Source organism: Rhinopithecus bieti, unplaced genomic scaffold (assembly GCF_001698545.2).
Source record: "Rhinopithecus bieti isolate Rb0 unplaced genomic scaffold, ASM169854v2 scaffold_41905, whole genome shotgun sequence".
In the NCBI taxonomy this organism is placed as follows: domain Eukaryota; kingdom Metazoa; phylum Chordata; class Mammalia; order Primates; family Cercopithecidae; genus Rhinopithecus; species Rhinopithecus bieti.
The window spans coordinates 812,609-829,193 of NW_016817730.1; the positions used below are offsets into that span (position 1 = coordinate 812,609).

The 16,585-nt window shown below is 34.8% G+C and overlaps 1 protein-coding gene across 1 annotated transcript in view; it reads left to right on the forward strand.

The window, feature by feature from the left end:
- The first annotated feature begins 1,052 nt into the window (after positions 1–1,052).
- VWC2L (von Willebrand factor C domain containing 2 like) overlaps positions 1,053–16,585 on the forward strand; it is a 166,922-nt gene continuing 151,389 nt past the window's right edge. Inside the window, exons 1-2 of the mRNA XM_017856106.1 lie at positions 1,053–1,102; positions 3,417–3,886. Coding sequence (XP_017711595.1) covers positions 3,497–3,886 — 390 coding nt within the window. The 5' untranslated portion in view covers positions 1,053–1,102; positions 3,417–3,496. The remainder of the gene's footprint in view (positions 1,103–3,416; positions 3,887–16,585) is intronic.

The window sequence follows — 16,585 nt, forward strand, 5'->3', positions numbered from 1 at the left end:
TTTTTTAATCATTTCCAAGCTGCAGGAAGACCTGAAGTTTAATCATGCAACACCGGGGAAGTCTTTCTGCCACCAAAGGGTCAAATAGAATCGACAAGCATACGTTTTCACAGATTGTTTGACAATGATTATGCTTTATCTATTAATAATAATCGGGGACTGCAGATGGCTTAAATCTAAATGCAAGCCTCTTCTGGAACTTTCATCTCTGCAGTCCATCCAAGAATGCGTTAGGTGTAATTACAATTTTTTAGAAAAAAAAAATTTAATTGTAATTTCAATGGAAATAAGTATCTCGCACGTAGAATGTCTTTACCCCTCCTAATGCACGCATCCGCTGTATAAAGTGCGACTGCTTGTAGAGCACTCTAGCCTCGTCTAAAGCAGCTCGGGGATTTCGACAGAGCTGGGTTCAGAAGCCAGTTGTTGGCGCTGTCCGTGGTGCTGAGGAATTCCCGGCTGCCGGCAGAATGAGCTCCAAATCAGCAATCTGCAAACTGCTCTTACTGATGCAGAAACCCAGCTAAAGTTGCTCCTTTCCTTCACGTCCACAGTTAGTATTTTCCGGTGTGTAACAGGGGATTCAAGCAACATACTGTGGATGATGGTGATGGTATTGCCAGCGGAGTGGGCTTTAAGCTACAGCATGCTGTTGCTGTTTGTGATCCTCCGAGCCTAGCCAAATCACCTCTACTGCCGTAGCAAACACTGTGTAAGTGAACTCATGTGTGGAGGAGGCGTAATCAGCCGGGAAATTTCATAGAAGGAGCTAAGAAAATGCTAAAAATAAGTTCAACATGATTCTGCTACTGGGGTCTGGATTTCTACAGGACCAGCATTGCTTCTTGCTTTGAATTCTGAAGACAGGTCCAAAGCAAATTTCTTATGTGTTTCTGCTGTGTTTCTTTCTGGAAGGGCGGGAGACTGCTTCTTTACTGTGTTTTGAAATGGGAGGTAGAAAGAATGGATTGCCTTTAATTCATGCCTAAAAATGTATTCTTTGGGTAATTAAAGAGGAACTGCTTTCTTAAAACATAGCTGACCTTTTAGTTCATTTTGGGCTGTGACCCCTACCACCACCATTAACCTCCAGAGTGATTAGGTAAGTGTATCTTATGACATGAGTTATGTTTGTTTTCTCAAAGAAATAGATGCAGTCATTTTAAATCATATATAGCAATATGGGGAGGGGGGAAAGTTAAGCTGGGAAGTGATTCTCAGTTTAGCAGTGTTTGCTTTCTTTATAAAAATCTTCAGGTAAACATTATATTTGATTTATCCCATGTTTCTTCTGTTAAATAAATAGTATCTTAAATTGTACTAGGGCAGCTCAATTATGAAGGCTTTTTTAAAAAATAGCCTAAGAACTTTGTTATATTGAAAATAAAATCTTGTTTTACCATGCAGATTTTAAGATATATTTCATATAATAAAAACATCTTTAATGTTTGTATAAAGTAGATATTACATTCCTATTTTTACCTCTAAGTTTACATTTACCATAACCCAACACATTAATGCCTACCTGTGGCTTACAAAGAGATCATTTTCTGTCTATGTCCCTTTGAAGCAGAATCATATGTGTATTTTATATGGCTCATCTTGCATGTGTTGACAGATATTGCTGGAATATTATAAGAAAGCACAGTAGCTTTCTTTTCCTCCAAGATAAACTTTCTAAATATATGATGTATAAATGCTTGCTTTAATTAGTAAATTATATTTATGCTTTTTCAGAAGCTTCTGTTATGTTTGTTATCTCTGTAGTAATTTGAGAGAAAAAAATGCTTTGTCAAAGGGAGCTTCCAGATTCCCAAGTAGAATTATAGGTTTGCATTTTCTTGTTCTGTCATGACTCATTATTTTTGACATATTTTATAAGAAATCATCAGCTTTATTACCTACCCAAAGGGAATTCTAATATCAGAGGATATCAGAGGAATTCTAATATCAGCTTTCTCTGGAAAGAGGGCATACTACCTTCCATTTTACTATTATAGAATTTGCATATCTACCTTAAAATGCAAATATAATAGTTTATGAAGTTTCCTAATGTCATCTTTATCTTAAGTTATCATCTGTATATGTTAGACTGAAAAGAGATGATTTATCATTGCTCTTAATATAATCTGAAAATAAACCAATGTATAACATTAATAACTGACCTGAAAATGTCCTATATACAATCTTAGTGATATTGGCATTAAGCCAATAGCATTTAAATAAACAAATGAGCTATTTGACAATACTTTTTCTTATTTATTACTCCCTAAACTCACAGTTTCCCCAGAGCTTCTGTGTAAGTTAGTTATTCTAAATATTTAAATAAGAGCCCACTCCCAACACTTCACATCAAGCACCAATACTAAGTGGAGTTTACAAGAGTCAGTGTCACAAAATTAGTAAGGCATATTTTCTATGAATGGCTAACACTTAATTACTGTTTTAAGCAACTTCCATAAACAATTTTATGCTGGCATCTTTGTGCAGATTGCATACATGCAAATATTTTTGACATTTCAAGAGTTATGTTGTCAAGATCTCATAAATTGTATTTATATTATATTGAAATATTTAATTTAAACAAATTACATATATACTAGATTCAAGTTACTGTGAAATAAATTTATAGATAGATCTTTCCTGCCCACTAGGAGCTTACTTCCTATGTAAAATAATGTGGACAATAATACAAATAAATTTGTTTTTAACACATTATTTTAAGCACATGGAATTCTCTTGTATTATTTATTATTTCAAATTTTCTTAAACACCATGGAATAGTTTTGTTGTTTTGTTATCAACTATATTTCAAAATCCAGATTCATGTTCACTGAAACAGGTAACTGATGTGGATACCACTGTTGTTCTTCAATTATGGGCATAAATAAGTAGGAAATCCTTTATAGCAGCTCCATCCTAAATATAATTTATATTCAACTGTTGGTTTATTCCCTTTCCTTTAGAATTAGATTTTTTCACACTAATCTCTTGAGTTGACACAGATAATTATAACATATGTTCCATCACTGACTAGTCCAGTTTAAAGAATAATAGAAAATGTGAGTTCAAATATTCTTGAGCTATTTATAAGTGACTCCTTGTAATCACCTTTTGGGGCTCAGTAAAACCATTTCTTTGCAATTTAGAAAAAGCCAGACCTTTGAAATTCAGAAGGAATATTCAAACTGAAGGTTCGTATATAAAATAATCCAAAAGGACAAATTTTAACGCATATATTGCAAAGTATCAACTCTCCAAACCTCACAATATGGCATAGATAGTTGCATCAACTTAGTCTATTTGAGGCCTTCGTATCTTCAAATTGATCCCAAACAGTTTAAGAGCATGGGCTTAAATGAATCTATCTTCATTTTATATATGTCAAATTATTCTTTTTAAATATTTATTTTCAGCCTACCCCTCTTGTATTCCCATGGAAGGAGCTGAGTGTATTTAATATTAGGAGTACATCCAGAAGTCTTTGAAGAGGGGGATGGCTCTTCATATTCATGAAGCTTGCATACTTCTGTTGGTCATCCCTGGATTGGTCACCTCTGCTGCTATCAGCAATGAAGACTATCCTGCTGATGAAGGTGACCAGATCTCCAGTAATGACAATCTGATCTTTGATGACTATCGAGGGAAAGGGTGTGTCGATGACAGCGGCTTTGTATACAAGTTGGGAGAACGATTTTTCCCTGGGCATTCCAACTGTCCATGTGTCTGTGCTCTAGATGGACCTGTTTGCGACCAACCAGAATGCCCTAAAATTCACCCAAAGTGTACTAAAGTGGAACACAATGGATGCTGTCCTGAGTGCAAAGAAGTAAAAAACTTCTGTGAATATCACGGGAAAAATTACAAAATCTTGGAGGAATTTAAGGTATGCATTACCCTCCATATTTATTGAATATCAACTTTTCATACCACGTGCTTAGTATATTGCTACATTAAAGTCAGAGTTGGAAAAATGTACTTTTAAATTTCCCTTTAAATTACAGCAATTTGATTCTAATTACCATAAGTAGCACCATGGTCAACAAATGGCTAATTGATTTGCTGATCGTATTTGTTAAGTTTCACAATAACCTTTCTTTGTTTCCCAGAAGTATCTGGGGCATACCTAACACCTTTTATTTTTGCCCTTAAACATTTCTTCTCTGTTATTACAAAATATGTTTTCTGAGGGGAACAATTTTGTGTATAGTGTGTCTCCTAAATTAATTTTTAAATTGTGTCAGTTTTGTGTGTGTGTTGCTTATTAGCCTATATTTGAAGTCATTTAACAATATAGTCTAGAATCATTTGTTTATTGTGTGGAAAAGCTGCAGAGATACACTTCTTAGCTGTGGTCCTCATATCAAGAAAATGCATCGGGCCTACTTATTGTCAAGCAAGATCCCCGTTCTGTTCTCTGCTCCCTGGATTTTTTGCTTACAGGATTCCACAGAGAACTGAATTTTTATCACAATCCAAGTAAAGAATAGTAAAAAAGACTGTAATTTTTTTCAGCCTACATGGTATTTTTTAGTTTTTCTTTTATGCTTGTGTCATATTTTCAAAGTAGCTTAGAGTTCATTTTTATCCCTTATTGGACTTTCTTTTCTCCAATGGGCAGTTTTAATTGGGATATCCTACAACCGTGATCTGAACTCTGAAGGTATGAATATGTGAAAAATGTCCACCTTAAATGTAATGGTAGTTTGTGCCTGGAGTGTCTGTCATACTGGTGGCTTTATACAAAATGTTTCCATTTCATCTAACCAAGTTCTGTGACAAGTGCTCAGAACCTTAGAGGTAAAAGTAGATATAGCTAGTTTTCAGTGTGGGTGTTTATGTATGAGAGAAGACATTTCCATTACTAACACTGACCCAACTTCTCTCACCACAAGAGTCAAATGGTGCCAGAAATCAGTATGTAGAAAAAAGGTCTCAACTGATCATCATTAGCGTAATCTGTGTATTCATAGTTAATTGTATTTGGTTCATTATTAACCAGGAATGAACCAGGTTATGTGTTCAAGCCAGTTCTGATTTACCCAAGAATACCCAGTCATAGAAAATAGATTCCTTAGGACAAAAGGGAAATTTTAATTATGACATTCAACTTTCTTAGATGTGTTATTCTCAACTTTTGTCTTTCGTGTATTATTTTATTGCACAAAATTAAGAAGTAAAAACATGAGAGTCTAGTAAAAGTATCATTGTTGATACCAAATAATAGTTGAGAGTATAGTACATTTATTAATGGTTTTATATCTCTAAAATATTGTATATACTTTGACATTACCTATTTTTATTTTTATTTTTTTTATTTTTATTGTTTATTATTTTTTTTTTATTTATTTATTGTTTTTTTTTGTTGAGACGGAGTCTTGCTCTGTCGGCCCAGGCTGGACGTCGGCGAGTGCGGATCTCAGCTCGACTGCAGCTCGCGCCTCCGGGTTCACGCATTTCTCCTCGGCGCTGTCAGCCTCCTGAGATAGCTGGGAACTACAGGCGCCCGCCACCCTCGCCGGCGGCTAGATTCTTTGTATTTTTAGTAAGAAGACGGGGTTTGCACGCATGGTTAGGGCCGGATGGTCTCGAACTCTGACTCGTGATCCACCGTCTCGGCTCGCCAAAGGCTCGGGATTAAACAGGCTTTGAGCCCGCGCCTGGCGCATTACTTACCTATGTTTTAATTTCATCTTAATGGAAGTAAAGTAGAAGTACTCAACAGCATTTGATTCTAGGCATGGTTTCTCACATACAGTCATAATCACGCCTTTTCTAACATGTGTTTATATCATAGAGTAGAATACAAAAAGGTATTGTAGGAACAGGCATTTCATAACTAGCACAAATAAAATAAAAGTTTCTGAGATTTATATAATTTGGTAATCCATATTTAATGAAGAAAAAAGATTGTCTAATTAACTATTAAAATGCTATCGTTTTCCCTCTATTTATTAGATTTCACTACAATGGTATAGCTATGTTACCATGTCAAACAATATAGAGATATTTAAAGAAAAAATTAATAATTTCTGTACCCCTTCTAGTTATAACCCTACTATAATCTAATTAATCCCTACTACTTCTTTCCTAATGTATGATCCATTAATATGCACAGCTTTTCACCTTGCTTTTGTGTCATAAAATTTTGATGTGATTTTAAAATAATAGATATCACTTTTTTTAACAAGAATTTTGAGTCATAAAGAGCTTTAGAGACTATATAGGGCAAATGTACAAGAATGAGAAACTGAGACCAGTTTTGGATAAATTACGTATCCAAAACTGTCAAGTTATTTACCTTAATTCTAAATGCTGCCATTCAAACAATACTATATGATCTCTCAAAGCACTTTGTCACTAAGGTCAGATAGACCTGAATTCGAATCCTGAATTCATCACTTGGATATAAATTTTTGAATGGAGTTCTTAAACTTCTTGATCCACAGTGGTATTGACTATAAAATAGCCATTGTAATAATCACTTCCCTTGGAAGGAGAGGTTGGAAATTCTTAATGACATATAATTTCTCTAAAGTCACTAACCTTGTGATGACGGGTACACAATAGGTATTAAATAAATGGTTGTCCCCTCCTTCTTAACTCTAATATCCAGGGATTTATTCTAAATTCTAAATTCCTCTATGGCTTTGCCTACATTTTATAATGAAAGTTTAACTTTAAAAGACTTTCAAATGAAGAATTCTAATACCTTTTTAAAATGCTCTACTTATCCATATGAACCATATAACTCTAAGTAAATATTAGCCATAATCTGTCACCTTGATTCTCTTCCAACTCAGCTTGCAAGGAACAAGTCATTAATTATTAAAGATGCATAAAACTTTCATATAATAATGCTGATATGTTAATTAGGGAGGTTGTGTTATGAGATTTTACATTTAATATATTCATCCAACAAGCATTTATCAGACTGTTCAGTAGATAAGATACTATAGATGTACTTACATTTTAAAGTAGGATATCCAGAAACCAAAATCTCTGCTCACAAGAAAGACATGATCGATGTGAAGAGAGAAGGGGAAAAAGCAGGTAAAAAGTTAAGTATATGATTATAAAATCCCATTGTAACTCCTAAGAGATTGTGATGTCAGAAGCTTATCAACACAGTATGAGGCTAGGTTAAGCAAGAGACTTGTCTTCAGGATGCTCACCCTATACACCTTGTAGAGTTGCCTGTTCTTCAAGAAGTACTTGAAATTGATCTGGGGAGACTGAAACTCCAAGGAGGAACTGCTGGAGCAAATTCAGAGACTGGGATGAATACAATGTGCAAAGAGGACGGAGATGGGTATAATTGGAAGCTAGCTATGACTAAAAGGCTATCCTAGTAAGAGGTAACTTCAGATATGTGTCGGTGGACAGTGGATGGAAGGGCCTTGAATGCTGGGCCAAAATATTTAGAATCATCTGAAGAATAACATGAAATAAAGTGCAGATTGTTCTCCACATAGATGACCTAGTTATACATAAATAAAAACGAATGTCCTATATCCAAGCACAGAATTGAATAGAAGTAAAGGGAAATCAATAGTGGAGGAAGGAAGTCTGTTGCAGAAAAAAAGAGAATGAGGTGCATAAGGACAAAGACATTCAGGACAGTTTTCAGGATAAAATCTAATTTCCCTACTGTAGCCTAGATTCTACTCATCAACCTCTCCAAATCCCTCAAACTCTTGGTGACTTTTCTTCCCTGTGTGTTTGCACTGCTGTTCCACAGTGTGGAACACTTTTTCAATGTTGCTCCCTGTTTAAATCCTACTGGACCACTTCAAGGCTCCATTTAAATCTCACCTCAACTGGAAACCCCTCTCTGTCTGTCCTACCTCTTATCTCCCACACTGTATCACTCCTTCCATATGTTCCCACGGCCTGCTGCACACCATCATTACAAGAACAGTAGCTGTTGTCTGATACTGTAAAGAGCTTTATGTATATTATAACACATTTTATAACACTGTGAGAATTATACTTTTATTAGCACTGTTTTACAGATAAGAAAACTGAAGCAGCAGAGTGTAAGTAACTTGTCCAAGACCATACAGCTGGAAAGAGGAAAAAGTAGGACTCCAAGCCAGGCAGCTTGGCTGCAGAATCTAAGCTCCTTACCACTTCTACTGTTCTATCCCACAGCAATAATGTAATACATCACACTGCAATCATATTAAATCATATGAAATATAATGTGAAATAATATCATGTGAAACCACCTGTCTCTTCCATTAGTCATTGAACCCTTTGAGGCTAGGGACACTGTTTTCTTTTATCTTTTCCCTTCTATTCCCAACACCATATGAGCTACGTAACAGTCATTCAATACATTTTTTGATGAGTAGCATACCAGGTCAAATTGTAATCAAACTTATAGGATAAAGAACTTAGAATTTCTTTAGAATGATTTAGTTTCTGTTTATGTGTTGATAACTTCATTTTAATTAAAGAAGCACTGAAAGTTGAGATGAAAAATACTCTTTGGGCAGTTAAAATGGCACACATTGTTCTCTTATGATAAGAGTGCCTATTTTCATCCTGCCTTTACTTTCTTCCTCGCTTGACCCCTTCCTCACCAACGGTTGTCTTGGATTCTGTCTCCATCCCAGTATCGCAATGACTACCCAGTGTTTTAGCTGTATTGTCTCACCCAGTGCAGTTGCAAATCATAGGTCACATTTCAGTATTTTCTGATCACCAAATTCAAATGTAAATTGATCCACATGTGTCACCTGATAGGAAAACTAATGTCATTTATAAAGGTTGTGGAGTTTTTATTTCATTTACTGATGCAAGCTTTGAAAATGAATTTCTCTCTACTCTTTTTGAAAACTCTAAATTCTCCAGTGTTCTGGTAATATTGTATTAAGATAAAGGTCACTGTATAGTAGGTTCTCTCATCTTTCTTTTATGTGCACCCGGGCGATATGACACTGGAACCTACTTTTTGAGAAATAAAGCATATCAATAATAAATTATAATAGCAGTTTCTACCAGAAAAAGTTCATTGGAAATGTAGGCTTACCTATCTTATGCTGAGTTTCTCAAAGCAAGAATTTATTTTGCTCAGTATTTTTATAACTCTGATTCTGCTAGAATTAGCCTTTTTGACTATTTCCTTATACTTTAGAACTTGTACTGATTTAGTTATAGGTCATACACTGAAGGTTATACTACATGCAGCTGAAAGAAATCTCTCAGCTTTTGCATAGCTTGTTTTATTTTAAAGTGATTTTCCGCAGTCAATTCCCAGTGTCCCTAATTCAGGATTTGGATTTACCCAAGACCAGCTCTTCCCTGCTGACACTGACCTTTGTGTTTTTCCCACTATGGGCCAAAGACAGTGAACCAGGTCTCTGAATTGTATATTTGAAAGGTGCAGTGTGAATATTTTTTGAAGTCGAACATCTTATGGGTTTGTTGTTGCTTTTATAAAAATGAGCATGTTTTCATGACGCCAAGTTTTTGCCCTAAATTTTATACTTAATATTTAAATCTCAAGAGACTAAAAGGGGACCAGCCTGGCCAACATGGTGAAACCCTGTCTCTACTAAAAATACAAAAATTAGCTGGGCATGTTGGCAGGCATCTGTAGTCTCAGCTACATGGGAGGCTGAGGCAGGAGAATTGCTTGAACCCGGGAGGCAGAGGCTGCAGTGAGCACAGATCACGCCACTGCACTCCAGCCTCGGCAACAGAAGGAGACTCCGTTTCAAAAAAAAGAAAGAAAGAAAAAAAAGAAAATTAAGCAGTGGGATTATTTTTCCAAATCATTACACTCATAAAAAATGTTGATGCCAATATGGATTTAGAATTGATTTGCCCTTTAATGGGTATATTCACAGAGATAAAATTTTCAACCTTCTCATTAATAGGTGCTACATCATTAATGGCTAATATTGTAAAATTAAATCTGTAAAAATGTTTGAGTGGGGAGAATTTTGGAATTCAGATTTGGAAGAGTCATTTGATGTCTAGTTGTTTTTTTAATATGGAGAAGAAAATGGAAGGCAACATGTTCTAGGAGCTGAGGACCAGATTTATGAAAGAACAGGGAAAACCAGAGGCTGTAGAGATATCTCATTTGAGGGGACTAACAGGTAGGTAACACTTCGCACAGCACAATTCACTTCCCCCTACCCACTTACCCACCTGCCATTTCTGTCTATGAAAAGCACAGGAACTAAGTCAGATGTTTACACAAGGCAAAGGAGTACAAAAGCATATTTTGAAGTATGAAGCCTGTATTTGTTTTAATAACAGAGAAATCAGTGGATTGTGAGAATATAGGTGCAGTTTTTAAAGAATTTTATACAAAAGAGAGTTTTCACTTCTCAACAAATGGGTAGTCGAGTCACCAGTGGCATTTTTAAGATACTATCCCAAGAAAGAACTAGAAAGCATCATGATTTTATGCGGCAAAGATAATTGGGGATCTTTGTAAAGAGGTTGAGAAGATTAATTCCATAATTATTGGCTCTACAAAAATGCAGTTTCTGTTTTGCAGAGCATGTTGTAGGCTTTTAACATTAAAATGGCTTTGAGTGAGTTAAAAGGAATGCCTTCCGCTTTCAAGTTGCTACAAAATAACAGTGATTGAGACCTTACTGTTGCTTATCTGAGGCTCAGCCTCAGCATGCAGAATGAGTGGGTTCAAAGTCGATATTCTCAAAGGGGGATTCCCATCTTTGTAAGTAACCGGGGAACCTTTAGTTAATTTTTATACTCTCTGAGTGATTTCATTTCAGAGATTAGAAGTCAATTTCATTTTAAAAATTTATAATGTTCATTGCACACTTTGTGCACTCACAAAAGTACACAAAGTTTTTTGCACTCACAGAAGTACATGACAGCTAGGAAAAAAATCAAATTTTAAAAATAATGTATTTTTTTTTAAATTCCATTGATAATTGAGTGTTATCCTTTTCATATTAAGTACTTTCTAAAATAGAGTAGAATTATAAGAATAAATGGCTTCCACATTAATTCCCAAAGGAGTGAATTAGCTCATTTACAGTCAGAATTACAGTCTCTTACTTTACATTTTAAGAGAATTGATGGTCAGCTAGCCCTTTCACTAGTTATACATAGGAGCAGTTTTTCATACTTACTTACCAATATTTATTGCTGTCCTTCATATTGGAAGATGCCGCTGTTAATGGTGATAACCGTGTGACAAGCATGACTACCGAGATTTGTGACTGGGCTTCTGCGCCCTGTGCACATTGGGAGATCGGCGTTGATTTGCAGCCACATCTGAGATTTGCGGAGCTTGTCACTGTTAGTGACTACCCCAGACTTGAGGTCAGTCATCAGTAGTTTACAGACATGATTGCCCATTCCTTACTGACTCACCAATATTGAGAGAAGATGAAGCTGAAAAAAAGAATGACCTGGTAGTCTCCCTTCCAAATTTTAACTCCACCTGTACAAGGTTTTGGATATGTTAAAAAAAATCGCCTATTCTTAATTGTTTTTCCTCACCAAAAGATAGAATTGGTTAATAGGGTGATATGAACAAGCATAATTTTTTTTTCTATTTCCTACATCTTATTTCATAACACAGGCCTACATATCTTTGGCAAATTTTGCAGATTAATTTATAATCTCTATAATCTAGATTTTAATTGCTCCATACACACATTAATTTGGGTGTGTGTGTGTGTGTGTTAAACTGGAGGGAGCAAGAGTGTTCTTTCTTTAAGAAAATCTTATTTTAAGATTATTTAAATCTTTTGTTCCTACTTCTTAATCACCATGAACATATCTTCACTTTGTTTTGTTATGCTGCATCTCGATTTATACATCAGGCAGTGTGTTTTATGAAGGACAGCACAAGAAAAACCTATCGGTGTATTTTTTCGTTGTCTTTTAGGGAAGCGTTTGAAACAAATAACTAAGAGGAGAGTTGAAGTGATCAATGTCTTTGCTTTCTCAAACAATAGGCATTATTAATTGAGAACTGGCTTATTTTAGAGTCTATACTTTGGGTTTTATTATCACTACTGATTAGCATCAGTAATTTCAGTCTAACACACTTTCATTGTTGATTTCCTTGCCTCTAGCCTGCTGTAAAGCATATCACAATAAAGCCATCTTTGCAAAGATTTAATGACATCATGGAAAGAGTGAATAAAGTACTAAAGTGACAAGAAAGATCATTCAGTTCTTGAAAAAGTTTTCAGATGACATTATTCTATGGCTGCATAAAGTTGTCTGCAGTGTATAAACATGCACTGAACACAACTCTTAATTTTCCCGTTATGTCACATAACCATGAACAAAACTTGATATACTTTTATTCTATCTATAGAATTGATACAATAATGAGACCATATATGTCTTATGAAGGATATGTAGTATTGAAGATTTGAAGATTATAGTATTACATATCAATTTATAACAATTACCACTGCTCAAAAGGTTTTTTTTTAATTAAACATTATTGGGTTGGGATTTTGAGTAATTTTTGTTTTAGTATTTACTACCATTGTTACATCTTGGTTTGGGATTTTATTTCTAGTATCTGCGTTTATATAAATTTTCTGTTTGTAAAAGGCAGGCATTATGGTTTCTTTTTCATAGTCTAGGTCCTTTCTACTTTTGAGCACTGACCATAGAATTTTAGATCTGAAATAGCACTTTGAAATTATTTTATCTAACTCCCTTATTTTAGAGGTGATAAAAGAAAGACTAACAGAAACTTCGTGATAACACCATAATGGCACAGCTCATTATTTGCAAAGGCAATATTAATATATCACTTTCCTGTGATCTTTTTTCTATATTTTACTACCTTCAGGTTTAACAGAAAAATGCCAGCACATTGCATCTTCTTTTCCAATAAATATGTTGGATGCAATGATTTGTCTCAGCCAATTGTCTATAGAAATGTGATATGAGGACCTATCACCATGACAACAGAGTTACAAGTAGACAAGAACAATAAAATATTGGCATATCAGAAATCAGTCTTTGATACAGACTGAGTACAATTTGTGAAACTAGCCTAAATTTCCAAAGGCTGTAATAAAAATGGGGCCCATTGTCTAAAACAGAAAAATTATGTAATTAAACCAAATAATATAGGCCAAAATAAAATTAAAATATATTACATTAAACATTACCTATTTATTTTCACTGAGACTACTTCGTACTTGGATGTAACAAAGGAGCAAAATTAGCTGTGCTTACTCATGTATTTCGATGGTTTTAGAAAATGAAGACCCATTTTTTTTTTCACTTAGCAAACTCTCACCTCTCACTAGATGGCAGGAATGGAGTATGCAAAATAGATGGCATATGCAGAAATCTCTAATTCTGTGGCATTAGAACAACAACAACAAAAATCTCTAAACTGACCGATGATCAATATCATCTAAGGAAGGAATGCTGCAGAAATTCAGACCTTCACCTTTCCATCTTAAATTCCAATTTAAATCATTTAAATCTATGTTATTCTAAAGGTTCTGAGATTATTATAATTCTCAGCAGGGTTTGGGAATCACTGGTATAATTCAGCCTTTTCTAGGTTGTTTTCTAAGGAATACTAGAATCTTGTTTTCTAAGGAATACTAGATTCTTCATAAGGATTTCAATGATTTTTCATGGTCAAATAAATTTGAGAAGTGATGCATCCTTTAACCTCTCTTGGAAATGAGCAGTACACGTTAGTATACTGAGACTACTTGAGCATATTGGAAAGTAGGTTTGTTTGAGAGTTAGTCTGTAGAGTTCAACAGCTGAGAACTCAAAAGTGTGGTGAAAACTGGATTTTAAAGCAGACCCTACCACTTACCAGCCAACTGACCTAGGACATACTACTTTACCTCTTTATGTCTCCATGTACACATCTATAAAAGAGAGATCATAGTAGATAGTACTTGGCATATACCACGTGATTTATAAAAACTACCTGACATTTTTACTACTATTACTATTAATACTAAACTATATTTAATCCAGAATTTCACAAATTTATGTGACAGTAGAACACTTTTTTTTTTCCTCAGAACATTTATTAACATCTTAAAGTTCACAAAAGTTCAGTGAAACACAGTTTAAGAAATATTTTGCTAATGATTCAAGATAGGATAATTCCTTTATTTGATTTTTATGGGCAGTTAATGATGAAAATCTATTTTTTTCTCAGCTTATCTTTTAGTATATTTTTTTTTAGTTCCCAAAATTGTATTTAATGTGATTATTTATGGAAATTTATTAATTTGTGTTACAAAAAACAAGTTAGTTGAAAATGACTTTTTAAAAAATAGTGGTAATATCAATTACAAATAATGGATTATCTAAGACAAGGGTCAACACACTATGCTCCATGAGCCAGATCCAGTTCACAATCCACTTTGTTAATAAAGCTTTATTAAAACACAACCATGCTAATTCAGTTACATATTGTTTATGGTTGCTTTTAGAATGTTCCAGACACTGTATGACCCACAAAATCTAAAACATTTACTATTTGGCCTTCTATAGAAAAGGTTTTGCTGATCCTTGCCTAAGCTACAATCAGATATTCTTCCCTTTCTACTTCTGTCAAACTGTGCTGTCACCAAATCCTTCTAACTTGCACTCTTGAAGGTTACAGTCATTTGGGTACTGGTGGTTATCAGTTCTCTTTCGGCAGTGCGTGGTCTCAGGGATCTCTTCTCACACAAGTAAATTTCAAAAAGCCTGTAGATTTGCCTATTTTAAATGTATACATACTTAACAGCAGGCATGTTAAGTCCTATTTCTCTGCATTCCTGACTCAGAAGAGTATAGCTTTGCTCTTTGCACTGATGTGGTATAACTTAATAATTTTCCATTTTCTGAAAATTCTCAAAACAGATAAAGATTAATTTTTTATCTTTTTTATATCCCATGTGTTCTCTTTTGATAAGCCAAAAAGTTGTCTTTACTATAATAGATATACTCAGGATTATATTAAGTGAAAACATGTATACATTATTTCTGCTTACTTAGGTACTTAGTCTATTACTACATTTTTAAAATCAGCTTACCTAGACAATCCATAGTTTGATCCCATTAAATAAATATCCCTTTCATATAGAGAAGTGGTAGATCTTGTGGGCTGTACCAAAATACGGAAGACAGAAATCTGACCCTCAAGGTGCTCCTAGTCTATCTAAAGGAATAATACAGGTACCATAGATGACAAGTGGCTTGTGATGACTGCTCTAGGAACTCAAATGAAGAAGGAGTTCAGACTGGGCATGGTGGCTCACCCCTATAAAACCAGCACTTTGGGAGGCTGAGGCAAGCAGATCACCTGAGGTCAAGAGTTTAAGACCAGCCTGGCCAACATGGTGAAACCCCGTCTCTACTAAAAATACAAAGATTAGCCTGGCATGATGGTGGGTGCCTATAGTCCCAGCTACTTGGCAGGCTGAGGCAGGAGAATCACTTGAACCCCGGAGGCAGAAGTTTCAGTGAGCCGAGTTCCAGCCATTGCACTCCAGCCTGGTTGACAGAGCAAGACTTTCTCTCTCAAAAAAAAAAAAAAAAAAAAAAAAAAAAAAAAAAAGTAATTCAAAAAAATGCAAACATAAAGGTAAAGCTTAGAGAAACGGTGTCAACCTGAGTGACAAGAGCATAGGGTATAGAGAGTTAGAGAGAAATAAGAGTGAGGCGGAAGCACAGGACCAGTTCACAGCATGAATGCTAGGCTAAGGAGCTTGGGTCAAAGTCTGAACTGAGTAGACAGCCACCAAAGGGCTTAGATCAAAGAAGCAACAAAACTAGATTTGTGCCTGAAACCAATACCAATAATAGTTGGCAATTTCATGAAGTATGTTGCACATGCATTTCCTTATTAAATTACTGAATCCTAAAATATTTTCACTCCCATTTCACAAATGAGAAAACTGAGATTCAGAGAAATTTGTGCTTTTGTCTTTGTCTTATAAATGGAGATTATCAAACTTGACAGATCAAGAAAGGTCTTCTAACTCTAACTCTGGTGTTTTCTCTCGTATCTTATCAGCTTTGATTAATTCACTATGAACATTATGCAAGTAATGTGGTAGAGATACTGTAGTTTTCATTTTGGGTGTATATATTTCCTATATTGTTGAATGTGTTCAATTATAAGTCTATTTCATGTTTAGTCCCCTCTTTTTCACAGAAATGTGGCACATTGCTAACATAAGGAAAATTCTTTTCCTGCTCCAGATTTATAGGGCTTGATTGGTTTCATTTTAAAAAGCTCCCACTGTCAAAAGAAGTATGCTTCCAAGGCACATTCCTATCCATTTAAAAAACAAACTGCATTCTGAATGCAGTGAGGATTGGCCAGGATTATTTTGCCAATTTAGAGATTAAAACACAATTCTAAATCAGTGAAATACAAATTTTAAAAAAGAAAATACAAAACTTGTTAATGATTCCTGCAGTCTTAGAAATGCAGACTTCTGCCATTGTAAAACTCATGATGATTACCAAATGAACACGTTTTATAGTGAGAGAAGAGCTACAGCTCTCTAATACTTCACTTACTTTCACTGCATGTTAGCTTTATTGCTGTCTCCTAAATATGACAGAGAAAAAAATAAAATTG